This window comes from Larus michahellis, chromosome 2, assembly GCF_964199755.1.
Source record: "Larus michahellis chromosome 2, bLarMic1.1, whole genome shotgun sequence".
NCBI classification, from domain to species: domain Eukaryota; kingdom Metazoa; phylum Chordata; class Aves; order Charadriiformes; family Laridae; genus Larus; species Larus michahellis.
Genome location: NC_133897.1, coordinates 157,118,552 through 157,145,147, shown reverse-complemented (window position 1 = coordinate 157,145,147; position 26,596 = coordinate 157,118,552). Strand labels below are relative to the sequence as shown.

Sequence of the window (26,596 nt, the reverse complement as noted above, 5' to 3'; positions counted from 1 at the left end):
ATGTTGCCCCCATACCCTGGTGTCTACATTTACTCTTTCCTTTTACTGAAAAGGAAGATATCCTTTTGTGTATTCTGCTCAACACCTTTCTAGCTGCTCTCAGATTATTACCTTTTAGTTTGCTTTATGAATAACGTACTACAGGTTCCCTGTGTTTGAGCAAAGTTACCTATCGCATGTCAGAGCAAGTGAACATGACTTCTTCCATGTACCTACTTGTTCTCTGCATGCCGATATATATATAAAAAAACCCTTCAGTACTTTTATATATATGTGTGAAAACATGCATATTTGGAGCAATGAGCACAGGCTTAAAGATGCAATATCCTGAAGCTGTAAAAGAAAATGGCAAAAAAAAAAACCCAAAATCCATCATCTGTTCCTAATCAACCTCATCTGTCATGCGGTAAAACCTGTATGGCAACAGACTGTTATGTATGGGGAAAATCAGGCAGAGCTCCTCTTCCCCGGCTCCAAGCTGACTCGTACATCTTGTGTGTTACCTGGAATCTGTGAGCGGGAGGTGCCGTCCTCGCCCGTGTATCCTTTAGGGAATGCCTGCAGCCCGTCAGCGGGCTGTGCCAGCGGGGGCAGGAAGCTGCCGTGGGACTGATGCATCCTGCCAGTCCTGCTGAGCCACCCCAGCAGGAAACTTCAGAGGCTCCTGCATTGCAGCTGGCATGTCGTTGCTGTCATTCACGGACGCTGGAGATTAAAAATCAATCTCTTTGTTTGAAAAATCAAATTTTTTTTTTTTTCATGGGTATTAATTCTGGATATTTAATTCTCTGATCATCTTTCTTACTAACTAAAGCTACACGCCCAGAGGCTTGACTTCACTCAATATGCCGTCACGTGCTTTTTTTTCTGGTAGAAAGCCTTCATGTGAGCGAAACTTGTCCCAAGCGCTCTGAAGCACGGGGGTTTGGTGATGCTCTCAAAAGTCTGACACGTTGGCCTGCTGACTGCCTGCAATGGCATGCCTAGAGGCACACTTTTAGCTGAACTGCGATGCCTTTGGACCCCCTGCTAGACAGCCCGTTGAAAACTTGGGCCATGGTGCAAGAGCAACAAGGCGTAAGTCAGGAGTAGGAGAGCGGCGTCAGCAGATGTTTTGTGCCAGTGCGGTGTAAATGCTAGAGAGGGCAAGTAGCCATCCCTTCGTCCCTAACCTCACTTTGAACTCTGAGGGGTTGCAGAATTTGATCATTTCAGTGAAATTCAGGGTAAAAATGCCATTTTCTCTCTGGTCGTCAGGGATACTGCAGCTGCTTACGATTCTTTACTGATATATATGTGCATATATATATATATATTTAAATTTAATTTGTCAACATTTTTTCTTTTCCGGTTTATGCTGCCTGTTGCTAGAGACATGTGGAATGTTAATTGTACTGTATATGGGTCTCTCCCCACCCCGCCCTTGTGTCTTTCCCTCTCCCCTTTCCTTTCTTTGTTCCTTTTGTCTCTCACAGCAGTCTGAACAGCGTTAACAGTAGTGATTCCCGGTCCAGTGGCTCGCACTCGCACTCACCTAGTTCACACTATCGCTATCGCAGCTCCAATCTGCCTCAGCAGGCACCCATGAGGCTGTCCAGTGTGTCCTCCCATGATTCTGGATTCATGTCCCAGGATGCTTTCCAGTCCAAATCGCCATCCCCCATGCCACCAGAAGCACCTAACCAGGTACGTGCAAGCATGAGAACAAAAACCTGAGCGTCAGCTGGACTCTGTAACTTGGCTCACTTTTCACAAAAAAGGGTTCTGGCGTGGTTTTGGGGGACCTTGAAGTCAGGTTAAACCCTGAGGGTAAGGTTTGTCTCACTGCACTTCATCCATCTGAAAGTTGGGCCTCTAGCTGGAGTGATTTATGCTGCTTTTGCAGTTGGCACTGAAGAAAGGGATGAGTCGCTCTCGAAGGATTTGGTTTTCACTCTGGCCCTGGAGGGAGCCTAGATGCCTAACTTTTAGATATGTACAGATGAGAAAGGGCGAGAGGTCCCACCTTACGGGAGGGAATAAATACTCACTTACCCACTGAGGTTAGCAGTTAATATCCTGCACAGACTGCAAGTTGTTAATATCTGGGCTGTTTACTGTTTTATGGACAAATAACAGCGCCAGAGCAGCCTTCTGGCAGCCTTGGTATTGATACTGGTGGCTTTGGCAGCAGGGAGACCACCTTTATTCCTCCCCTGCAAAGGGCCTGGAATACTCAAAATGCCATTAGCAGTATGATATAAATTGGTTTTGCCATTTTTATGACATCCCTTTCTGTGGATAGGCTTGCTCTTTTAGACTCTCAACTGAGCACCTTGCAGAAATAAGGTTTCTGCATGAAAATGAAGGCTATTTTTAATTCATTATGGAACTCATAAGAAATGAGCGTTTGCGTAGTCACACAGGAACTCGGTCAAACTGAGAGGATTCCACTGTAAATAGAAGTTAAACTTTTCCAGAGCGTTTTTTGGTCTGCAGAAGGAAGTTGCTGCTTTATTTGTTCATGGCACCATTCCTATAAAAACTAGCTGGCCACCTGCAGGCAGAGGTTTGCATGCCTCCATGGCATGTGTCTTCCAGCACCTGAATCCTTTTTTCTGTTTTGGGGTTTTTTTAATAAATCATATGTCAACTGCAATATTTTTTAAACAAGGCTGAACTGCCATCTCACATTATAAATCCCGTTGTAAATCTTAGTACAAACCAAAGAGGACCTAATATCCTGTTGTGAGTATCGCTGATTTTTAATACACCCTGAGGTCACTGGAAGAGATTGTCCTTTAGTTTAATAAGTGTAGTACTTTTTCATCTGTTGGGGAGTAGATAGTTTTGTAGGCAAAGATAACTTTAATCCTCGCAGTCAGCAAACAGCCAACAATTTCAGTGTTAGCAGTTACCAAGTGTCACCTGCACAGTTAAGCTACTCCTAGACCACCTTTGTCAGCACACAGACCCTTATTTTTTGCAGAACATGTAGTAAGTAGCACCCTTAGTGAAATTTTCAGGGTATCATCCAAAACAACACTGGTTCATTTAGGCTTGGAACATGTTCTCAAGGGAAGCTCAACAGTTTTTTAATATATTTACCTCTTTCATTTTAATAGAAATGCTCTTTTCAAACGAATACATCTTCTGCACTGTCCCCAGTCTGGACATATCGGCATTTTTTTATAGATGACATCCCGAAGAACTTTGTGCGCACTAATAAAATGAATGTTTTATTTAGATTGGCTATGGCTAACCTAAGTGAAATGCAAAAAAGTAAATGAGCAATAATAAAGTAAACTGGAATAGTAACAAGGTAAGGAAGTTGACTTTTAAGATACATGCATCAGTTACACATGCTAGCATCATCTTTGGTTTTCATAGTATCCACTGCACCTGCATAAAAGGGCGGTAATCTACATGATGATGCCGTGTTTGCAGATGAAGATGTAACTTTGCAATTGCCCTCAGCATGGAAAAAACCCAACACCTCTCTTTCTTTGCAAGTTCCCCTGTTAAGCAGGGGGGAGAACTTAGGCAGGTATCAGCTGGCGGGACATCTTAAAGCTGATGGGCGTCACGCTGATTTACACCAGCTAAGTTCCTATGCTTTCACTTCATTTTAGAAACTGCCCATAAAGTTGCAAACTGATCCCAGCATCACTTGAGCTATTCGTGAGCTGTAGAAGGCTGCAGCAGTGTGGCGTTGACTTGACAAGTGTAGTGTGTTGGTATAACAAATAGGTATGTGCTCTGTGTGTCTCTAGTTCTGTATACCTTTACGCAGAGGAAAAGGTAACAGATCATTGCCTGGCCGCTTCATCTTTGCTTAAGTGTCTTGCTTTGTATGTTCAGCACTAAGTAAAATGTGTGTGTTGTGCTGACAGATAATTGTGATCGTGAGCTTACCGAGAAGCTGTTCAATTTACAGCGTTATTTCGTGTTGTGTGTCTCTAACCAACTGACAGATCTTCCTTGTGGTATTGTGCTTTGGAGGCTCGGTGGTGGGTGGGGAGGAGCAGCGATAGCGGCTGCCGACTGTTCCTAAAACACTGATGTCATTGTTTCTGGTGGTGACACTGAGCCAGCAGAAAAGCGAGCTCTGGAATCAACAAAGGAAATTAAAAGCTATGTATCTCGCGCAGGTGGACACTTTGCTGTTGTTTGCTAGCTCCATGCTGTGGCATCTACTGGCAGCGGTAGTTTTGAAGGCAGCAAAGCCCGTTTTTCTTTTAATAGTGGATTTAAAAAAAAAAAAAAGTAGAAGGGGGCTACATAAAATTCCCATATTATGGGAATGAGACTGTACAAGCTATGTGAAGCTTTTATGCTCTCACTACATTTTAGACAAGCAGGTGTCACTGAAAATTATACTGAATTTATTCAAAATCTCAGGTGAGGGGGGAGGAAATCAAACAAGGAATAAGTAGAGATTTAAACAAGGTAACCGACTATACCAGAGGAGAGATGACTGGCAAAATGAAGACTTCTTTTAAGCCTGTAGCTGCTGAGTAGTAAGTCTTTACAGTTACCACACTCTGCATAGAAGATAGGAAAAAGAGCAATTATAAAACCAGACTCTGCCCTTACACTGGTTTAGTGCGATCACTTTTCTGCAGCGTTGCTGGAACATCACTGGGAGCGAAAGTGTTAGCCTGTAACAGATAGCTGTGCATGTGGAAAGGTCACTGTAAAATGCTTTAATCTTAATTAAGCAAGTGCATTTGGATATAGCTGAACAGCTGGAAAAGCATCACAGGTCTCTTTCTGGAGCAGAACAGTGTCTCCGAGTGCCAGATTTGAGGTCAGCCCTGGCCAGCGTTGCCCATGGCATGTACTGGAACCGCGTAAAGCCCTTCTGCTGCTGGGAGCACAGGGTAGCTCTTGGATGGAGGCTGAATGTGGCTGGTGCTGCTACCGTTGCCCTATGTAGTAGAGAAACTGAGGTCTGGCGGTATCTGGGATGAAGCAATATGGTAGTAGTACGGTTATGTTTGATTTAGGGGGGTAATAATAGAAGGATCCTCTGGCCTTGGAGTGAACACGCACAGGGGAAGCAATTATACGGTTGGATTTTAGAGGCCGCTTATGACTTCGTGGGGATGAAAGCAAGGGGAGAGAAAGAAGCAGATGAAGAAGAGAACAAAAACACCTGCTGACGTGCTGTCAAACAGCAGAGGACTGAGTCTTATTGTTAGAATATTCTGGAAATCGCTTTTCCTAAACAGTGAAGTAGAGGGAAACTGAATGTGAACTTGCTTCTGCGTGTACAGATTAGCAAGCTGGAAAGATTCTGCTTTTGAGGAGACTCCACTGCTTGAAATAGCTTGAAGTTAGAATAGGGGAACTATATTATTACAACTACTCAGTTTTCCATGTAAATTAAGAAATGCTTCCAAATCAGACCTTAAAAAAAATAAAACCAAAAAACCCAGAAGAACTGAATTGCGTCTGTAAATTATCAGCAGGTATTTGTTTCTCCTAAACTTCCTTTTTTGAGTTGAGTTTCCCTACGGTTTGTCCCTGACTAGAAAAAAGGGCTCAGTAGAGACGTGTTCCTGGAAGTGAGACAAACTGAGGAGGTGACCTTGAGTCACTGTCCAGAGCTTTCTGAAAGGTGACTGAGATGTCTTCCACTGCCTGTAGAGGGACATTGGACCAAGCTCTTCATCGGGATTTGGTCTCCTGGGACACCCTTGCCCAGCAAGCTCTCTCTAGTAGTTGAGGAAGGGAAGGGCTTAAAAAAACAATACTATATTTGGACGGAAAACGTAGCAAACAAAGGATGCAAGTAATCCAAGGTAACTGCAGTCCTTTTATAGGTTAGTAGGACAACAGATGGAAAATATAATCATACGGTCCAGTAGCCCAAAATACAGCTTTTTTTCTTATATATCCTTGCTGGAATTCATACCTACCACACCAAGCAGTGGGACACTATCCAAGAACAAGCCGTAGCACAATGTCAGAGAGACCAGATACCAAGCTACTATGTGTAACGTACATTTGAGGAACTGGTTGCTGCTGTGCAGAGCACAGTTTGAGCTTTCTGCTGATGCCGTTAACTTTAAGCTTTTTCGCAGAAGAGATGGTTTGAGCAGAGCAGAATCACCGTTATCACAGCTGTGGAAAATAAAAAAAAATAATCGCTCAGGGTTAAAATAGCTAAAATGAAAGAACTGATTTTAAAAATGATTCAAACTAAACAATCATTTTAAAAAGGAGGTCAACTAAAATAAGTTGAAAAAATCCCATAGTCGGGTTTCTCACTCCTCGGGAGGTGGAGGAGGAATTGCTCTGCCCAGTGTTTGCCCGTGCGTGTGCTGCCGGGGCCGCGTGTGCCGGTGGGGGTGCATCTGGAACAGGCACTCAAAAGTTTGGAGACTTTTTGCCCAAGCAGTAACTGGGCACTTCCTGGTTTCAGCCCCTGGTGTACTTTCTGCTGAGAAGCGAAGGGTGGTCTGTGCTTCCCACACCCAGGTCCGACCAGGCAGGACTGTTTGTGCAGTCAGATCCAGGCAGCCTTTGACCTGCTGCCGCTTGCGTTTTCTTTACGCTTTTCCTTCAGGAGTTCAGTATTATTCTGCCTCCCTCTCCGTCATTTTCTCACTGTTGCGTTTCCTTCAACTACCAAGGTGTTTTCCCCACGGCGTCTTGGTTTATCCTTTGTCCATCTTTGCCTGTTGAAAATGGCCCCACTGAGTTAGTGGGAGAGTGCTTGCTTTCGTCTTTCTTTCACCTTGGAGTCACTTTATTGCAAAAATAAGTTCACCACTTCCAATCTTTTTTCCCCATACACCAAATAAATCGAACCATTCTTTGCATCTTCAGAATTCGCATTTTTGGCATTTTTCCATCTAGTTGCTACATACAGCTTTATTGCTAATAAACATTTGTGACCCGTTTCTGCCAATGCTTGACGTAACCTCTTGAATTTTCTGGCTTGTAAAAAGGAATAGTCTATCGTCTGTAAACTCCAGATTCTCACTTGTTATCATCAAATCACCAAATTCACCCTGTTATCATCAGGGCATCTGCAGAAAACAAGGTGGTGTGATACAGTATTTGTAATTCAGACTCTTCCCTGTCTGTCCTGCCATGCGCAGGGTATGCAGACCCAGAAGGGTCTTTTGGGCCATAAGCATGAGGTTTCAGAAAGGATTTTCTGAAATTATATTTTTCTCTTTTTTTTTTTTTTCCCCCTGGTCAAAGTGTAACGCTAGCATGAGTGTTCTCATGGGGCTTGTCAAACAGTTTCTTTTGTTGAGCTACCTAGAATGTCAAGCAGAACTTGGAGTTATAGTCTAAAAGCTAATTTTCTATAATGTATTGTTCTCTAAAGATAGAAAAAATAGGCTCCTCTCCATTTAGTGTACTGTAGTTATGTCTGATGGCAGTCAACTGCAGCTCATGACTGTCAGTATTCTTATTTTTAGAGGTTTTTCTCCTGTAAAAGGAGTTGCATTAAATCAAGAACGTGACAAGTTCCACAAATCATGAAGTCGCTGCATCATCGGGTACCCCACTGCATCCTTTTCGCTTCTCTCCTTAATAGCTACATGTCATTTCTTGTAGTTTCTTCTGATCTTATTTTTACCTCAACTCTTAACTGCACTTTGCATACAAGCTTTGTTAGCTGAGCTTACTTGTGCCCTAAACACATTTGACAGGTCCCTGCAGATCTGATCTCATGTCAGCATAAGATGGGATGCGCGTTATTTCTATAAAATAGTCCACCACATTGCATGCCTTTTTTTTTTTTCTCAACAGCCCTTGCAAAGTTTCCTCTAAATCCACAGTTTGCTGATAAGCTCAGGACGCTGATACTGTATTGGCTTCTCAACAGCCCCAACGGTCTTCACCAAAATCCTTCTGGTGATGGTATCCCATCTCAGGAGACTAACATCTTTACCTAGGCAGTGAGATATCCATTCCTTATGCATAGCTTCTGGGTGTTAGCAGTAATTACTCCTCTGAGTGCCTCTTATCCAGCTATCCTTTTATTGCAGACTCACCCCAAGATCTCATCTAAGGTTAACTGATGAAATGTTATTTCAGATGAGATTTCCCTTCATCTTCAAAGTATCGTTCCTTGAAATCTGAGGCTTTGCTACACAAAGTTGATACAAGAGCGCATTCCCTCTGCTGTCATAAAATAAAATGCCAGGGATATCCTTAGATAGACTTGCTTCACAGGTCCCAGACTAGCAAGGGATGAACTAGTTGTGCTAGTGTGGAATTTCCTGGCAATGAAGAGAGCTCGGTGCTGCCCTGGCAACTTTGCCACTATCCTTGACCGCTTCCAAGCACTCGGTTGGACCTGCACACATATCCCTGCTGAGGGTGGTGCCACTTACGAGGGGGAGATGTGCAAGAGCTTTGTAGTTGGTAAAATGGTCCACGTGGTTATTCACCATGGCTTGCCTGTAGGTGAATTAAATGCTATTATAGAGGTCTTAAAGCAGCAAATATACATAAAGGTGTGCACTGAAAAGTGGAAGAGAAGTTCCTAGCTAGGAGCTAAATGTTTGAGGTGTTTGATGGACACTCCATGTCCTGCATTTTCCTTCCCTCTCCGTCCAAGCCCCTGATATTTTCTCTCTCTGCTGTTAAGAGGAGGTGGGTGGCAAGCACAAGCCACCATTTATGCACTCAGCAGAGTACATGTACCTTCATACTGGCTGCTGGGCAGAAAAGTTTGAGTCAGAGTGCTCTGGGTGTATGCATACTACCCGCAGAGGCACATGCATACAGATAATGCACTTTGGAAGCCTCCAGCTTTGGTAAGTATCACTTCTTTCTCTGTTCCATGATATTTGCGCTCACATGAGCTTTTCACAAGTGCTTTTGCAGATCAGAATATCTGAGAACTTGTGAATGTAAGTGACGTTTGCTGCTCCATGTTTTAAATCTAAACTTTGTGTCTTTAAAGTACTGATGATCTGCTTTTCAGTATAAAATCAGTTGTCTCGGTATATCGCATGTTTGGACCGTAGGTTCCCTCAGCTTCTTGCTCTGAGACAGCTAACAGAATTGAGACGCTGAAATTGCAATGAGGAGTTGAGATCGCCGCCTCAATTCCCTCATTCTCAAGCAGCGTGGCAAGTTCTCACATTAAGCAAATGGCTTGTTTTGTTTCTCATAGATTTCCTGAACATTAGCAATGGTTTTGAGCAGTTTCTAATTGATTTTTAAAACCCTAACCCTCTGCTTCTCTCATCCTTCCCTCTCTCCTGTGTGTGTCTCTGTGTATGTGCTTTTTGTCTTTTTTTTTTTTTGTGTGTGTGCGTGTGTGTTTTGTTTTGTTTTGTTTTTCTTTTTTGGTGGCTTGTGTATCCTTTCCCTGCGTTGCGGTGCTGTTTCACGCTGCAGAATTCGTCCAGCTCTGCCTCTTCAGAAGCCTCTGAAACCTGCCAGTCAGTGAGCGAGTGCAGTTCCCCCACCTCAGTCAGCTCAGGCTCCACCATGGGGGCTTGGGCCTCCACAGATAAGGTGAAAAACTTCATCTCAAAGACATACAAACCTACTAGCTCGTTATCCAAACCCAGCAACATTTGGACAAAAAAAACTCCGTGCATGGGATGCAGCCTGGATTCCTCCCTGTGAAGATGAGAATAGGAACTGTTGCACACTCCCTTAGAAATGAATCTGTGCAAATAAATCACGGCGATGCTTGCCTTTAAACTAGCTGCTAGGGGGAAGCTGCAAATTGGGCATTTTACAGGGGTGATTTTCTAAGAAAAGCTCTTTGTCCACCTTTTCTACTCAAAGAGATTGTGGAACGGTGCCCAAACCCCCCTGGTTGCCTAGCAAGGAGCAGCTTGCCCGGGTTGTACTGTTTGTGGCTTCTCCCCCTTCTCCTGCTAGGTGGTACGCATTACACTGAGCAATTGGGGTGTGGTTTTGACCAAAACAAAAAGGAAAAAAAAATACACACGGCTGGAATAAATTATGGAGGATACACTCTGAATTGGGGGAGGAAGTGGTAGCGGTCTCCGTTCTCATCTGGTAAATCCTTGCTGTTGGTTTTTTTCCTTTTTTTTTTTTTTTCCCCCTTCCATATCATCACACGGCCAGAACACGTCATTTTCGAAGGCTGTGTGCTTTTCCTCTCTGTCCAGCTACATAGAATAAACGCCAGCAATGCGAATGCCTCCAGTGTTGGGAATGTTTCGTTTCTATGTCCGCGGTCTGCAGGGCATCTAAACTGCAAAGGCTTTTCCAGAGTGTGCCGCGTTCATGGACAGAAGGCAAAGCTGCCCAGCTGGAGACAATGACTGCTAGACTGAAGTCTGAAATTTGTTATACCAAATAACAATTTTCAAGCAGTCTCACTTCTGAACCAAGCATTGTATCAATTTTCTGTTGTTTATTTGCAGCAAAGCTAAGGTTTTTTCTTTCTTTTGTGTTAAGATACAGAAGTTTTCTCCCTTGAACATCAGAGTCGCAGTATATTTTCATATTCATTCTGTTTATATTAATTTCTCTGTTTTTGTTTGTTTATTTGTTTCGTTTCCAGTTGTCTAATGGGTTTTATCACTGTAGTTTATCAAGTGACCCATCCGTAGCTTCAGTTGGTGCAGGTCCTTTCCCTCATTTCCCGCCTGTCTCCCGCGCGTGGACTCGGGCTCCCTCAGCCCTCCTTCCAGACTACGTTCATTATTACACCATTGGGCCAGGCATGTTACCATCATCTAAGATCCCTAGCTGGAAGGTTTGTGTTCCTTTTGTTGTGGCAGTCCTCACCTCCTCATACCAACAGCGTGCGCACGGCGGTTGTTGCTACCTTTCGATCCATGTAATTACTCGTTGATTTGCTCTGTTTAATATCACTCTGAATGGGCGCTGCATGGTGATAATCAGAGAGCTAAAATCCGGTAGTGGATATTTCTGAATGACCTTGTCTATTCCGGCACTGCCTAAAACACATTAAAGCTGACAACACCTAGGTAGGAAGGAATAGTTTAACTCTGGAACGTTGGTGAAAGCACTCTGGGCTCTATTCAGCGAGAAGAGAGCTTGTTGAGCGCCGCCAAAGCGCTCGCTTCAGCAGGGAAGTGCAGGCTTGGCATCCAGTCGGCTTAGTGAAACCATACGTTGAACAACACGATCTTCTCCCTGCGGTGGCTGTGCTTGGCCCCGACCTTGGACGTAGGCAGCCATGCTCTTGTAGATCCAGCTGGAGCGGTTTAAGAAGGCGCTCGTCACCAGGAGAACCCCAGCGGTGACTGAAGCTGTCCTAGCTTTGCTGCCACAGACTGGGAGGGCTCACCCAGCTTGTTTTGCTCTCTTGGGTGAGACCACCGAAAAAGTCAGAGTGCAGGAACTTCTTTCAGTTGCTCCAGCTGGATCTGCAGGGATCTTCCTTGGCATCAAAACGTCTCCGCTCTGATGGAGCCTTGACTCTCATCCCGGCCAGGTGATTCCCCTGGGAGACTGCCCCAGAGCGAGGGGAGAAGGTCTCTTGTCTGTTGCCCTGAATCTTCACGAGGCTGTTGTGCAGTTGATAGCAGCTGCCCAGGTCTTAGATGCCTGTGGATGGTTATATGACACTGCATATGCACCATGGGACCTTCTTAAACATGTAAATTGAGATACCTCATTACAGATCCCCCTAATCTCGCTCTCCAGCAGCTGGAGACTGTTGAAACGCACAGCCAGGGTGGCCACAGTGGTCCTGGGGCTTCAGCATCATTAGTTGTGTCTATGCTAGAAGCGCTTTGCCAGTATATTTCACAGCAAAACTTCCAGCGGAGACACAACTGTTAAGGCAAAGCAGAGTTCCGTATGTGTTAATAAAACCAAAATACCTGTCTGCACGAGGGGCTTCTGTCAGTACAGCTGCCGTGCACTCCTACCTTGGACTGAGACACATGTCAGTGAAATCTAGAGTGTGGCCTTAGCCCGTCGTTAATTCTTTATCAGCAGACTGTGCGGAGGCTGCCCAGCAGCCAGCTGCTGCCAGTGGTGGGGTCTGTGGCCTGTTCTCACGCACAAGTTGTTTCTTCTATTTTTATTTTTAAAGTACCCCTTATCTCGGTGGAGGAAAACTCTCTTAGGAGTGGGCTTGCCCCTACGGCAGCTCGCATCTGGGGAGCTGCTGCGTAGCGGTGGTTCTGCGTCCCAGCACAGGTCACCGGTCAGTCCTGCTCTCTGTGTGCCACGTCTGGTTTCTGGACACCCTCAGGACTTTGCTTAATAGAGCCCTGAGTGAATATAGCCCTCGTGGCCTGAGGAATTTCTGTTTCAAATTTGGCACCAGTAATTCAGAGTGAAGTTAAGTCTTTCTTCAGTACAGATGATTATTATAATCTAGATTTCAGCTAGCAAGTCAACCGAGAGATTACTCAGAGTTGCTCCTCTAATGTGTATCAAGAATCTGTTCAAGCCTAATTTTTCAGAATTGAAGACATGCTCAACAGAACTTGCGTACATCTAGAGCAGTTACATCGCTGATTGGACGTTTATCTATATTTTCTGCTGCGTGCCAGTGGTTTTTGCATTTGAATTTCTGAAAATATAGGCTTTAACACAACAGAATTTCATTTGGAGAAAACTGTAGTATTAAAATGTTAAATATCTTCACATAAGAACAGTTAAATAGAATCGGAAATTTAGATTCCCTTTAATAAAGGGCGATAGGATTTGTAAGTGAAGATTTTTAATATTCTCAAATTTATTTCTGGCCTATTCAGAAAGGCATATCCAGTTTGATACATAATATCTGTTGCATTAAAATTGCCCCTTTGCATAGTTTTACTTGTAATTAAAGCACAATTACTGATGAAAACTATCACTAACAAGCACATTTCCTTAGGACTGGGCCAAACCAGGCCCATACGATCAGCCAATGGTGAACACATTGCAACGTCGCAAGGAAAAGCGCGAACCAGATCTCAATGGAGGAGCTCAGAGCGGACCACCCGTGTCCCCTGAGGAGGCCCAGAGACCTCGGAGCATGACGGTGTCGGCTGCCACAAGGGTGAAGCTCTAATTTCTAATATGCGGTTTGGTGCAAGGGAAGCGGCTGTGCTAGCTCCTGCCAGTACTTGTTTGCCGTGCTTCGTGTCGGCCCGTGTTTATCCAACAGGCAGGACTGGTGTGGTGTTGGGGTGGTCAGTGGAAGCGACGTGAGAATATGCTGTTGGGTATTGGGTAGAGCAAGAGCATCCAAAGAAGCGTCTGTTTCTTTGGAGCCCTAGTAAATGGTTGGACACAATCCTGTTGGGTTGCGATGGTGACAAGTCTGAGGAGGAGAGACAGCTAGAGGTCAGTGAAGACTGATTAACTGTTCGAGACTTAACGAGTCTCCTTTCTGTGCGCGAACAGCAGGGTGAGGAGATGGAGGCCTGCGAGGAGCTGGCGCTCGCTCTGACAAGAGGGCTGCAGCTGGACACCCAGAGGAGCAGTCGGGATTCCTTGCAGTGCTCCAGCGGCTACAGCACCCAGACAACAACTCCGTGCTGTTCAGAGGACACGATCCCGTCTCAAGGTACCCGTCCAAGAGACGTTCTTTTTCAGAGCTTTCCCAGCCTGACCATCATACGCTCACCCCTCGGTGCCAAGGAGATGTATTCCAGCAGCTATCCCTCACTGCCTTTGTAGTCAGCTGGGGAGAAAGGTGTGAACGTTACTGTTGTGAAGTTTTTTCGAGCTTGGAATGCAGCCTGGATTCATTAACTAAGTAGAAACCTGGATTGCTGCACGCTGACCAGTCATATTTTCTTGTGCATTACTGGAATGGGTTTTAGCTTGAGGGTGCCACCATTTTAAAGAAGATGCTGGAATTACATTTCTTGGGTTAAGTGGAATGACACTGGTTTTGCATCATACACTTCTTGTGGTGGTAGTGTCCTTTCACACACTATTGTCTTGGCAAATACACACTCATGAGCTTTGCTTTCTTGCTCGTGCTTTGCTTTATTGCTCTGTCAGTACTCTGAATCTGCTCTTGGTTTCCATTTGTGACCTTTTATTTCCTACTTAAGCAGAAATTGTCATAATTGGAAAAAGAATCCATTGGAGACCTTTAAGTTGGACGTACCTGGGAAGGTGCATATAAGGCGATGGGTTTTGTACCCATTTTCAGAACCAGCAGCGAGATGAGAGGGACTGAGTTTGGTGTCTGCAGTTCAGAAACCACCTTGTTTGCTCAGCTGAGGTCGGTCGTGGTGTGCAGTCACAAGAGGCAGGAGGGCTTGCGGAGGGCCTGGCTTGGCTCAGCAGTTCCATGGAAAGGAGGGAAACCGACACAATTATTAAAGCTGAGGCTGAGTTTTCAGACCTGGCAGCTGGGGTTTACTTTGTTTGCAAAATAAGCAAATTTGCTGCTGAAATCACTGGCACACGTTCCCCCGAGCCCCACATTGCCTAGTCTAAAATACCCTTCTTAGTCACTGACTGTTTTACATATTTGCATCTACAAGTGGTAACATATGGCTTGTAGGATGCTGGGTTTGGTATCTTAATTTTGGCAACAAACATGGAGTCTTGGTTACTTAATTAGTTCATTTCAGAGAAGGTACTGAATGTGTAAAGTTCTCGTTCACAAGAGATGTGGGCAACCTGCAGCTTTAGGGTCCGTCTGCTGCAGGGCCTGCCTTCAGCCCCGCTCTCTGAGAATCTTGGTCACGGTATCTCAGGCTTCCTGCCTCCTAGAAGCCTCCCTTAATTGCCGTTGACCTCCTGGCTTTTATTGTTTATGTATACTTGTTTGGTTATACATACTTTAGACTTACTGACGTGACTCAGCTGCTTCTCCAGCTTGTTCCTGACTCTGTCTTTTGGCATCAGTTTCAGATTATGATTATTTCTCTGTGAGTGGTGACCAGGAGGCAGAACAGCAAGAGTTTGACAAATCTTCCACCATCCCAAGAAACAGCGACATTAGCCAGTCCTATCGCAGAATGTTTCAAACCAAGCGTCCTGCTTCCACCGCAGGTCTACCAACCACGCTTGGACCGGTCATAGTCACCCCCGGCGTCGCCACCATCAGACGGACCCCTTCCACCAAGCCTTCAGTCAGACGCGGCACCATCGGGGGAGGCCCGATTCCCATCAAGACGCCGGTGATTCCTGTCAAAACACCAACTGTCCCCGATATCCCAGGGGGGCTGCCCGGCGCCCTCGCCGGGACAGAAGAATGTCCCGAGCAAAGTCCCGAGTCTCCAGCAGCGGGAGATGGCGGGCAAGGTGTCACCAGCATGCCCTCATCCTCATGGAGCGGACAAGCATCCGTCAACCCTCCGCCGTCAAGCCAGAAACTGAGCGCTGGTGACGAGCAGAGGCAAGCGGTCCCTGAGAGCGAGGGGGAAGACGGCGACCGGGATGGTGTCAGCAGCCTGGCGCCCGCCGGCCAGCCGGAGCTCGATCCTGCGGAGCTGAGTCCTGGGGACGCCCCCCAAGGTGAAGACATGCTGAACGCCATCCGGCGCGGCGTCAAGCTGAAGAAGACGACCACGAATGATCGCTCAGCGCCTCGTATTTCCTAGGAGTGGAAGAGCTGCCAGAGTACTCAGCCGCCGAGAATGAACTGTGAGGAAACTAATTTGTCTCTGTCCATTCCAATCTGTAATCAATGAATTTTTTTAAGATACTCGGTAACAGACAGTCTGAAAGTACTCTAAAAGAGAAAAACAAGGTGAAAGCGTAGTAAGACATAATCTTCACTGGTGTTTTAATTTGTAAATATCAATGATTTCGTTTCTGCATTTTTTTGATCTAAGTTACACTTTTAATTTTTTCTGAAGGTGCCAAATCCCATTTACCTTTTTTATAACTCTCTTTGTAAAGTTTTAAATCATAGGAGAAAAAAAAAACGTCGAGTAGTTAACTTCAGCAAAGGGATTTAATGAAAATTTGGCTTTTTTGCGAGCTTTTGTAGAGCGCCTTGTAATAGTGAGGTTAAAAAAACAAAACAACGGGACTTATTTTGAAGTTTAAGTCGAACTGTAAGGAACAGATCCTCGTTTAAGTATTAAAAAAAAATAAATGTTTGCAAAGCGGGAATAAAAATTGACAATAAAAGCAATATATAATGCAAGGAAGAAACCTGCAGTTGGTAGAGTATTTGGGGGGTAGTGGGGGGAGGGAGATGCCGTCAAAATAGCAGATGCTGTTGCACAAAAGTAGCCTAGTAGGATTAATTACTAGTAGCTTCATGGTAAATGCATCAGAATAAGCCATATTGGATTGCAGTGTTTTGTTTCTGTAGGGTGTTTTAAAAGACTGGGTTTTTTCCACGTTTCTTTTCCGACTGCACAGCCGCAACTCTCAGTCACGTGCATGCAGCCTGAGCTCCGCGGGCTTGGTCCTTCCGCCCTCGCTTTCCGTTCCGCTCATCCTTTCACTGAGTACAAACAAGGACGACAGGCTTCAGGCAGTTACAAATGGGACAACGTTTTTAAAACGCAAGCAGGGAGTTCTTAGATATTATCAAAATGCCTTTTTCTGACTTGTGCCCAGCAGGCTGGGCGCCTTGGAAAGCCCAAATATTTTGAGAAAAAAAAAAAAAATTAACAATTTGACAGGTGTAACCAGCTTGTGATCTAACAAACTGCGAATGTTTCTTTCCAATACAGGGGCTTGTTTTTCTTAACTTCTTCTAAATGGCAGTTGATTGGCTTTTCTTAAATACCGAAAAGAAAGGGGTGAAGGGTGGGGGGTGGGGAGAGATAACTCTTTTTTTGATAATACTGGGAACCTGACCACTACGTTCTCTTTTTTTGTACTTTTAAGTCATGTTTTTTGGAACGCTGTTGATAGAATTATTAAGAGTTGGATTTTTTCCTTAAAGTAAAAGTAAGTTATTGCTGCAATACCCGTCTCCTAAAGCTGATAGAAATGTGCAGACCCCGGGGCACGACACGTGTTCCCACCCGACGGTCCGGAGGGATGCCGTCCGCCCGCCCGCAGCAGACCCACGCGTGGACGGACGCCAGGCTCCCGCATCCGGGATTGTTGAAAAACGCACCAAAAATTACATATTAAAGGGGCTAGTTTCCACCACGCGCTCTGCAGATTTCTGTTGGCTCTAGACTTGCCTCCATAAACCTCTTATGCTTTAATACATAACTGCATTGGATGTGAATCTTCTAGTAACTGTGTAGTCGCTGTGTTCTATATAACATTTTACACTGCTGTGGTTGCTAACTTTTTTTTTTTTTTGTTATGGCTTAGAAGCAAAAATAAAATAAAAATAAGCATGATTCTTAGAAAATGTTAAACCTTCCTTTCTTTGAAAAACAAGCTCCTTATTACAGAATATAATAAACAGTAGTGCCTGTGGTGTAGCCCACCAACCTTGATACAGCAGCTGATGCATTGTGCAAATGAGGCTTTGGGATGGTTTTTGCATAAACAAAAACTGCTAGGAGATAATCTCAATAGTTAAAAGTGTTATTTAAACCTTTGAAATAAATGGATGTAACTGTACCGGAGTACAGCTTTTCACTTGTTTAGTTCTTAAACGTTAGTATAATCGGTAAAATTTAATATAAAATGTTGCCAAATTCAATGTAGAAAGAATGTGACAAAACACTTTGGATAGTTCTATTGTTTGTGTTTTTGCATATTGTAAAAGCAGTGTCACAGCTAAAAAATAAAATGTTTCTAATGGTAAATTATTGTGGTTTAGTTGCTAGTTTGTACTGAGAGTTGACCTCTCCCTGTGCAGTTTTTTGTTCTAAACTGGTATAAATAATTGCTGTAAGTGTGTCTCCCTTCTACATTGTAATGATTGCTTAAGCCTACATTATAAATAAAGAACTGCTGGAAAACTGCTGTATTTCGGTTCTTGAAGACTTTCCGCTTCCAGAGCTTTGGATACCAGTGGTGTCCTTCATCAGGCTTCTGAAGATCACGCAGGTTCCATCCGCGTGTAGCAGAAGCAAGAGAGAATTAAAAAATCAGTAAATAAAAATCGCATATAGCTGTGTTCTACTGATGTGCAGCTGAAGGGTAGTAGCAGAACAGAGGTGCAGTGCTAACGAGGGGGCTTCCCATTAAAGAATAGCCGATGACATTCCTCCTCGCTGTTGTTGTCTGGCCAGGAAGGTAACCCCACATCCTTGTGCATCTGCTTCAGTGCTGGATCGCAGCTCCTTTTGCAGAGGAGGAAAGTTGCTGCTGTCGACGCTGCCCATGCTTCATAGCCAGAATTTATCGAGCACAACACCCGTGTCTCCCACACCCCCCCGAGTGACTGAAGACTTTTCTTTTGTTCAGCTTCCTCAGGAGCAAAGGTAGGCAGGACATTGCTCCCACCTGCAGCGACCGCACAGTGGCCTTTTTATTTCCTTGCCACTGCGATAGAGTCATTTTTGTCCAGAGGTTTCCATTTGTCACAAAGACGTTAAAGGAAAACTCAAGGTGATTTGGCTGGAAATATGTCCTGTCTTAAAAGGACTCTAGTTTCATTCCCCCATCTCCCTGTGGCTGTGTCTATGGCTAGGCTCCCTTGTTTTGAAGCGTATCCCTGCTGCTCCTACAGTGGATCCAATTCCCTTGCAGCTGCACGTGCAAAATGGTTCTGTTGTGGAGTGGGGTCACAGAATCATGAAATGGTTTGGGTTGGAAGGGTCCTTAAAGATCATCTAGTTCCAACCCCCTGCCATGGGCAGGGACACCTCCCACTAGACCAGGCTGCTCAAAGCCCCATCCAGCCTGGCCTTGAACACTTCCAGGGACGGGGCATCCAGAAGATGGGTTGTTGCGGTGTTATTTTTAATACTGGGCTGTGGGGTATGCGTTGTGTTAAGGAATGCCAGTCAGACCTGCTCAGGTGTTTATAGAAATCAGGAGGGACTTTTTGCTCTGTTTTCTAGCCAAAAAAAAACTCTTGTGGCTGGTTGGCTGACTGGGAGAGAGGATGCAAAACGGCACGTAATTAGAGTATTTTGGTGTTTACATAATTTCTGAATACAGTTACCAGAGAAGCAAAGCACAGGGATAGGGGTTTGGTAGAAGGTGAGGCTCAGGAAGAGGGGACAGTTTTTGTAACCTTACCTTTGTCTGAACAGAAGTTAGGACCCATGGGGTGTGATCCCACTGACCGCTCCGACTGCCTGCACCCCATGCTCCAGCACCAGCCTGCCTCTGCTGCCAGCGCTCACCACGCTGCGGCTCCGGCTCCGAGCCAAGGGCTGCTGGCACCAGGCTGGGGCAGCGGCAAAGCCAGCTTGGGACAGACGGGTTTGCCCTGAGATGTTGTAGTTCCGCTGTGAATCTTGCTGGGTTTGGCCTTTCGTATTCTGGCTAACGCAAGCAGCTGCTGAAGGACATGTTGGCAATTTCATAGAATGGTTCAGGTTGGAAGGGACCTTTAAAGGTCATCTAGTCCAACCCCCCTGCAGTCAGCAGGGACACCTTCAACTAGATCAGGTTGCCCAGAGCCCCATCCAGCCTGGCCTTGAATGTCTCCAGGGATGGGGCCTCCACCACCTCTCTGGGCAACCTGGGCCAGTGTCTCACCACCCTCATTGTAAAGAACTTCATCCTAATGTCTAATCAAAACCTGCCCTGCTCTAGTTTAAAACCATTGCCCCTCGTCCTGTCGACACATGCCCTTGCAAACAGCCCCTCCCCAGCTTTCTTGTAGGCCCCCTTCAGGGACTGGAAAGGGCTATAAGGTCTCCCCGGAGCCTTCTCTTCTCCAAGCTGAACAACCCCAACTCTCTCAGCCTGTCCTCATAGGAGAGGTGCTCCAGCCCTCGGATCATCTTCGTGGCCCTATTTTTAATTTAGGGCAGTGCAGCGCTGGTGGAGCAGCCCCTGCGTTAGAAACCTGTAACACATTAGAAAAACAGGCGCAGGTTGGAACTCTTACTATGAAGAAGCACCTTCGGAACCGAAAAACGGCAGGGAAAGCACCGATGCCGGAGCAGAGAGATGACACGGCTCCGTGCTGAGCTGGTGAACAGGCTGGAGGGGAGGGGTTGCTGGAAAAGGGCAGACCTCAATTCTGGCACTGCTTGGGACTAATGGAGGGAGAGGACAGATCCCGCTGCCTCATAAAACTGAAACTTTCAACAGTGGCATATGTGAAGTTTTGGGTTTTTTTTTTCCCCCCCAAAATGCAGGCATATTTTAGCTTAGTAGGATTACTGAAAAGGGCCACGTAGAATTTCTAAAAAAACAACCAGATTAAAGCCATCTCTTAACACCCATATGAAATACGTTTAGTCCTTAGAACAGCTGAACTTACTGCCTTTGCCATCTCGTGTTACCTTTGAGCCTTAAGTTGAACTTCATGGAAAAATTAGGCCTTCGGGTTAAATATGATACAATCAAAGATCTCCTGTAGAACGGAAGTCAGATTAGTTAACCCACATCTCCTCTTCTAGCCCTAAAAATGGGAGAACAGGTGAAGAGCCAGGAGGTTTTCCTATGAGCTTTTACTGGGTGGCCATATCCCATCTATTCTCTTACTGGGAGGTTCGTGGAAACCTTAGCAAAATTTCCTGTCTTGTATCGATGCTTTGGGAACAGCGCTGGAAGCAAACAGCTTTTGTACCTAGTTCAGGGTATTACCCTGCTGGCTGGAGCTGTGTGCGACCCCTAAATGAGCATACCAGAGCCATATTCCTCAGCAGGCCACTTGCTTGACCTGACAGAGCTTTCCAGGATTCAGTTCATACAGGGATGAACCTTCATCTGGTGCTCTCCAGCAATGTCCTCCACAGCAGCAAGAAAGCACGACCATGTAAGGAAGGTTTATGTCTTGTGAGATTTGATGCCCAGGTGCAAAATGCAGCAAAGAGCCCATGGAGGTGGGGAGGGAGGGCGGGCAAGAGGCCTTTATCCCTGAGCAAGGTTAAAAACACCCTCAACTCCAGGAGCAACCAAAGTCCGCAGCTGTTGCTGTCAGCATCTTGAGCTGTAGCACAAGTACGTACCACCTTGCCTGTATTCAGCACCAGATTCCAAATTATCATGCTGATGCAAATTGTTCATTAATTTTTATCCAGTCCCCTTCCCTCCCCGCTTCTGCAGGCCCCAGTTATTCCCAGTTGAGCTGGTTGGCATTCAATCCAGTCCCTCTCCCGCCCCTTAAACTCCCATTCTTTCTCCAGGAACGTGAGTTTTATGAGGACAATTTTTTCAGTCTCATAGTTGAGTTTTCTGACAGTGAAAGCTGCAGTATATGTTCACCTTTATAAAAACATGCCCTGGGGTTAGTATCCCATCGAGGTTTCATCACAGACTGGTCAGCATTCTCTAACATTTCAGGTATATAGTGTAGACATTACAGTCATCTACTCTACACTGCACAAACTGCAAGTGAGGCGTGTGCATGACATGGAAGAACAGAATGTCAGAGAAATGCCTTCTCTTTTACTTTATTTGGCTTTATTTTATATTACTTAGAGTAGCATGCGGTCATTGATATGTCTACTGCCTACAGATGATGGACCGCTTCAATTCTCTCATGAAATAATGCCTTTACATGGGAATTTCACGAGGTCTTGTGACATACTGCCACCACAGTGGTGGCAGATGCCCTTCCTTACGAGCTGGAGGCAAAGCTTCGGTTCTTGGACCATCAGCTGGAGTTTCTTCTTCTAACTGCTTCAGCTAGAAGACAAGACATAAAAGTGCTTTAGTACACGTAAGCACATTTCCATCATGTGGTATTCAGGTCATTAATCTCTTCTCAACGCACTTTGGAATTTCCTTTAGTGAAGCTGCTACAACAGCCCTGCACTAACTAACATGGTTGCAGGTTCAGCTTCAACTTCAAATTCCCTTCACAGCCTTTAAGAAGCTGTAACTCTTGAGATCCCTGTGTAGCAATTTTGGGTCAAGTCAGTGTTTCACACTGACAAGAGTTCTAATAAAGCAAAGTCTAAATGAAACCACAGTAGGCGGATATTTTCCGAGAACACATCTAAATGTCGCACAAAATACTGGCGTCCTAAAGAGACCTTCCTTTGCATCGAGCAAGCACTGACCTCTTTCTCCCAGCTTTCCCGCTGCAGCTTCTTCCATTGCTCTCGTTTGGCAAAGTAATCAGGATACATCGCCTTCTCAGAAGGATGCCAGAAATCCAAGCACCATTCAGGAATCTGTTAAAAAAAGGTTTCATATATATTTTTTTCACATAGTAAATCGTATATAGTATGCACAAAAGAACTAAATGCAATCACAGAAGCCAGTATTAAAATGGATAAATAAACCAGGAAATAAAGTACTACATAAAAACACCATTTAAGAGCTACCTGACTGTTGTTAGTCTCAAGGCACGATATGGCAGAGGTCAGGATTTTTAATCTTTGTTTCACACATTATCCTAAGTCAGAGGAAGACATCATAGTGACTTGCTTAAAGACAAGTCCCAGGTCATCTCAGTTTACTCTAAAGTTCTCAAAATAATTCCATCTGGTGGAAGAAATGGTCTCCTTTCTACCCTTCCTTCTCCCAAAGGCAATAGGTCAGACAGATCCTTTTCTCCAGCTATTAATTAATTTTCCTCTAACAGAGGCAGAACCTTACAGCTCATTTCCACTTGTCTACAACTACAGAAAAAAATAGTGGCCTTTAAGAGCTTGATAATGGTCTGACCTCTAAGATGTCCAGTCAAGAAAAAAAGCAGAATTTAAAAATTTGCAGCAGCTTAAAATGTTAACTGAACGTTAACATTTTAACGACAGGAACATAGATTAAAAAAAAAAAAACAACAAAATCCCACAAAAAACCCAATTCTTAAAAAAAAAAAAGAAAATTTAAAAGTTGTTCCAATATCATCATTCACCCAGTGACATTTACGCTTCCAGTTTCCTGCTGTGATTCTCATCACTGAGTAAACCTTTGACTGAACAGAAATAGCACAGCTGCTGCTAATAATATAAAAAAAATCCACATGCACCAAGCAACAACTAAAACCATCAAACAGGCTGAGATTTAAAAATTACACTTTGTAGCAGCATCCACAATGGGTAGTCACTGACATTTGACAATCCAAATCCTTGCAACAGCCATTTTGTTAAAGGACAGTTTTAGCATATCGAACAGGGCAAAGAAAAGAGAACAGAAACCAGTTTATGTTTCTATATGAAGACTAATCTTGACCACTTACTGCTCAACTGGCCTTCTTTATGTCCAGGTTATGTGTTACTATTATCTCTATTACTCCTAAGGCCCCTGACCTTGGCATAAGCTTAATTCCTCCTCTGCCCTTTTCACTTATACATTCTCTGATAAATCTACATCAGATTCTTCCTTTCACATGGCTTCTCGTATGTAAAGATCTGATCAGATCTAGTCTTGTGTATGTACTTCCTTCAAATTCAGTAGAAAATGGGTGCATGTGCTCTCTAGATTAGTATTTACCCCCAATAATGCATTAGAAGCCGAAGCCAAATAAGCGAAACCCCTGTGTTTTTCTACGAAACCTGTTTCTTTACTCCAGACAGAACAATCTAGAGGGAAAAAAAGCCTCTACAAGTGCCTTCGATTCCAAGAACACCGCTTCTATTTTTAGGAATACCACCTATCACACAGCGACACAAAAATATATATCTGGCACTACACCATATGAAGGAAAATGGTAATTTGTACCATTACTCAAAATGCTGAAAGAACAATGGGACCGAGGGAAGAGGAGTCCCCCAACAGCCAAGCCAACATCTGTCAAGACCAGAGAGAAATGAAGGCTGTGACCAGGTGGCACCACGAAGGGTAGCACAGCTTCCTCCACCTTGTTTGCTCTCACAGCTCAGCTCCAACCTTTTCATTGTGCCTGCCTGACCCACTAGAGAGCAGCTTCCCTTTGGCAAAAGAACAGGCGTTTAACCCAGCAAAAAGAAGCTAGCTGTCTTGAGACAGACCAGAAAATTCCATTTTCAAGGATCAGACAAGCATGACAGCTTCTCCTATGGAAGCAGTAGCAGTAAACTATTAGAGAGACGATACTGCTGAGTCAATCTGCAGCCCTATGAAAGCCTACTTAAAACACTCACTCTCCATTCGCTGAAAAGAGTACGGTAAGCACAGGGATACACAACTTTACAGGCCACCTTACCTTGTAGCATTCATATCTCTCATAGGAAGTGCCCCCAGGGGAGTCAGGGAAGATGTACGGCTGAGGATGCTGGTTTGCCCAGAACTCCTCCTCGCCTGCCTTCAGTAGCTCTGTAGCTTTCACCATATCCTTCACATCCTTGTTCTTATCAAATCGTTCTCTCAGGAGGCAGGCAAAATAGCGGTACTTGTCTCTACAGAGAGGGGTTAAGCACAGTGATGTACACTGGAGACAAAAAACTAATCACAAGCAAAGCTTGCCAACACCACCAGCCACCCCTATGCAAAGACAGGGTTTGGTCAGGGTCCTCCGAGGAGCTCCTGTTTCCTCGCTGCCCTTTTCTGCGGCAGTGACCCTGGAGGCTTTTTCCTCACGCCTCAGGGAAAGGGATGAGGGGAAAGCCCCAGTCGAGCCCAAGCGAGTCTAAGCGGGGAAAGCTGGAAGAGCACAACAGAACAGAACAGAACAGGCCAGGCCCTCCCCCCCCAACTGCGGAGCTGAGAGGCCCCACTGCTAGGAAGAACAGGCCTCTCCCCCCTCCCTCCCCCTCTCACCGGTAGATGCACCAGGACTCCAGGTGCCGCAGGGATTTCTTATAGAGCCGCAGCACCTTCTGCTGGTGCGTCAGGTAGGCCGCCATTTTGGGCTGTCCTCGCCCTCACCTTCGCGCGCGGGGGCTGACGGGAAGGTGGAGGGCGCCGCCGCGCGCAGGCGCCTCGCTCGGGCTCCAGCCGCCGCCGCCATGAGCCGCGCCAAGTTCATCGGTGAGGGGAGAGCGCTGGGGGGGTGGCGGGTCTGTGTCCCCGGCCCGGCCGGTCACCTCCCCCCGGGCCCCTCTCTGCAGCCGCCGCCGCCTGTGCCCGCCGTGAGGGGCCGATGGCGGGGGCCGCTCTGGTGACAGGGCCGGCCCCTCATCATCCAGGGCTTGTCACCTTCTGCAGTCCCAGCCCGTGCCTCCGGGGACGAGGGGCAGGCTGGCTTTCAGCTTACAAGAAGAGTTTGGGGGCGTTTCTGCTGTCGCTGGGGGCTTCACGCAGGGCACTGAGGGGCTCCTGCGTGGCCTCTGGAAGTGATCTCTGGACTTTCTGACAGGCCTTCATCCCCATCCTTTGCATTGGCATCTTAGTCGTGGTTGTTTCTAACCTTGATTTGTATGAAATTGGCTTGGATGGAAATGTTCTTAGGGAATTAGGCAGGTCGGTTGTTTGAATGGATGTTTCTTTTTATGTGTGGCTGAGCAGCCTAAGATTGCCTTGGAAAATGTTGCCTTCCCACTAGCAAGCCCACCTGAAACGTGGGCTCCGGCAGCTGCAGAGGTGGTTGTTCATGAAGCCTGCCTGTCAGCCCTTGTCTTGCCAGACTGCGGCTCAGGGAAAGCCTTGGGAGCAAAGAAAAGGAGGATGCGCTGGGCTGGGGCTGCTTTGGTTGGTGACTGCATTGCAGGTTTTCTTGTTCATGGTGCTGGCCAGGCTGGATGGCCGTTGGCAGTAGGAGGGAAAACGGGCACTTTTTATGAGATGGTCTGCTGCTGCTCCCGCCCGTGTAAAGGTTGTACGTGAGATGCTGCATTTTTCCTTCCCTGTTACTGCTTGTTGGCAGAAATAAATCTATATTTTCGTGTGAAAATAATAATTAATTGCAATAAACAGTACATGTGTATTAGATTTGGTGATTATGAGGGTGTGTCTTATATGCTCATACAGTAAGTCTGGGGTCGCACAGAGGGCCAAAATTTTACTTTTCTGTCAGTTCCAGTAAGGAGTAAGCTGTCAAGTTATGCAAGTAAACTTATGTTTAAGCTTTGTATGGCCTGTCAATGTGGTAGTCGGGGACTACTAGGATGTGCTTTCCATTGCCATCCCTAGTTGGCTAATGGTCAGAATGAAAAGCAGAGTGGCTATAACATGTAATTTCTGGTTTTTCTTCATAGATATTGGTATTAACCTGACAGATCCTATGTTCAGAGGAGTCTACAGAGGAACACAAAAACATCAAGGTAAATGTTTCCTTGTATCTGCTGAAAGACAGAATCCCTCTTGTTAAAATGGAAGCCTCTTGTCTGAAAGTGAGGTTAGAATTTTTTTTTCTTCCTCAGAAACTGGATGCTTATTATTTACTATGGCTTGAAGAAGAAAGTGTGACAAAGTAGATTAGATGTTCTAAGCAAAATATATTCCCTTCTACTGAATTGCTATTAAGTTGTGATACAGGTAACTCTGCTTCTAGAGCAAAATGGACAATTGCTGATGTATTTAGGTTAGGATTGCATGGAAGTAACTGGTCTGAGAATTATGAACAATAAACTGTCAAAGTATTGCATTGCTGAATGGGAGTTACTAACTATAACCAATGCTTTTTTGCTCTCGTGACCTTCAGATATAGATGTAAAAGTAGAGAGTTTACTAAAGTATGTGAAAAACGTTTACTTCTTATATTTAAATTGGATCTTCAGTTACTGCATTTTGTTATTGTCTTTTAAAGATTAATCAAGTGTGGTTTAAAGTTTGTTCATGATAGGCATTTTGACCGCATGAAATAGCTTTTTAGTTGAAAGGTAGTTAAATCATGCTGTAAAATCTGAAGTTCAATTTA

At 45.2% G+C, this 26,596-nt stretch overlaps 3 protein-coding genes across 28 annotated transcripts in view; 2 read left to right on the top strand and 1 right to left on the bottom strand.

Annotated features, from left to right (window-relative positions):
• The window catches only part of MTSS1 (MTSS I-BAR domain containing 1), a 128,462-nt gene extending 110,700 nt beyond the window's left edge, over nt 1-17,762 (top strand). For 3 of the 17 annotated variants that reach the window (XM_074577799.1, XM_074577796.1, XM_074577797.1), the window contains 6 exons: nt 1,476-1,686; nt 9,358-9,477; nt 10,505-10,699; nt 12,803-12,967; nt 13,315-13,477; nt 14,779-17,762. In XM_074577799.1, coding sequence (XP_074433900.1) covers nt 1,476-1,686; nt 9,358-9,477; nt 10,505-10,699; nt 12,803-12,967; nt 13,315-13,477; nt 14,779-15,476 — 1,552 coding nt within the window. In that variant the 3' untranslated portion in view covers nt 15,477-17,762. The remainder of the gene's footprint in view (nt 1-1,475; nt 1,687-9,357; nt 9,478-10,504; nt 10,700-12,802; nt 12,968-13,314; nt 13,478-14,778) is intronic. The other 14 variants (XM_074577800.1, XM_074577798.1, XM_074577803.1 and 11 more) reach the window with 10 other exon arrangements.
• Nucleotides 17,763-21,311: 3,549 nt separating this feature from the next.
• On the bottom strand, nt 21,312-24,698 carry NDUFB9 (NADH:ubiquinone oxidoreductase subunit B9). Its single transcript, XM_074577795.1, has 4 exons — nt 24,559-24,698; nt 24,005-24,197; nt 21,936-22,049; nt 21,312-21,558 (listed from the first exon to the last, which is right to left on the bottom strand). The coding sequence occupies exons 1-4, from the start codon at nt 24,642-24,644 to the stop codon at nt 21,427-21,429; spliced, it is 525 nt and encodes a 174-aa protein (XP_074433896.1). The 5' UTR covers nt 24,645-24,698; the 3' UTR covers nt 21,312-21,426.
• TATDN1 (TatD DNase domain containing 1) overlaps nt 24,626-26,596 on the top strand; it is a 22,827-nt gene continuing 20,856 nt past the window's right edge. For 2 of the 10 annotated variants that reach the window (XM_074577788.1, XM_074577786.1), the window contains exons 1-2: nt 24,677-24,768; nt 25,935-26,000. In XM_074577788.1, coding sequence (XP_074433889.1) covers nt 24,747-24,768; nt 25,935-26,000 — 88 coding nt within the window. In that variant the 5' untranslated portion in view covers nt 24,677-24,746. Of the gene's footprint in view, nt 25,553-25,934; nt 26,001-26,079; nt 26,215-26,596 lie in introns of all 10 variants that reach the window. The other 8 variants (XM_074577790.1, XM_074577789.1, XM_074577793.1 and 5 more) reach the window with 8 other exon arrangements.

Bases quoted from the DNA above. Each gene is read 5' to 3' on its own strand.
- NDUFB9 (XM_074577795.1), bottom strand. From the start codon at position 24,644: ATGGCGGCCTACCTGACGCACCAGCAGAAGGTGCTGCGGCTCTATAAG. The intron at 24,198-24,558 runs GTGAGAGGGGGA...CCCTCTCTGTAG, and splicing joins GAGTCCTGGTGCATCTACCG to AGACAAGTACCGCTATTTTG. The intron at 21,559-21,935 runs GTCAGTGCTTGC...CTTGTCTTCTAG, and splicing joins GGGAAAGCTGGGAGAAAGAG to CTGAAGCAGTTAGAAGAAGA.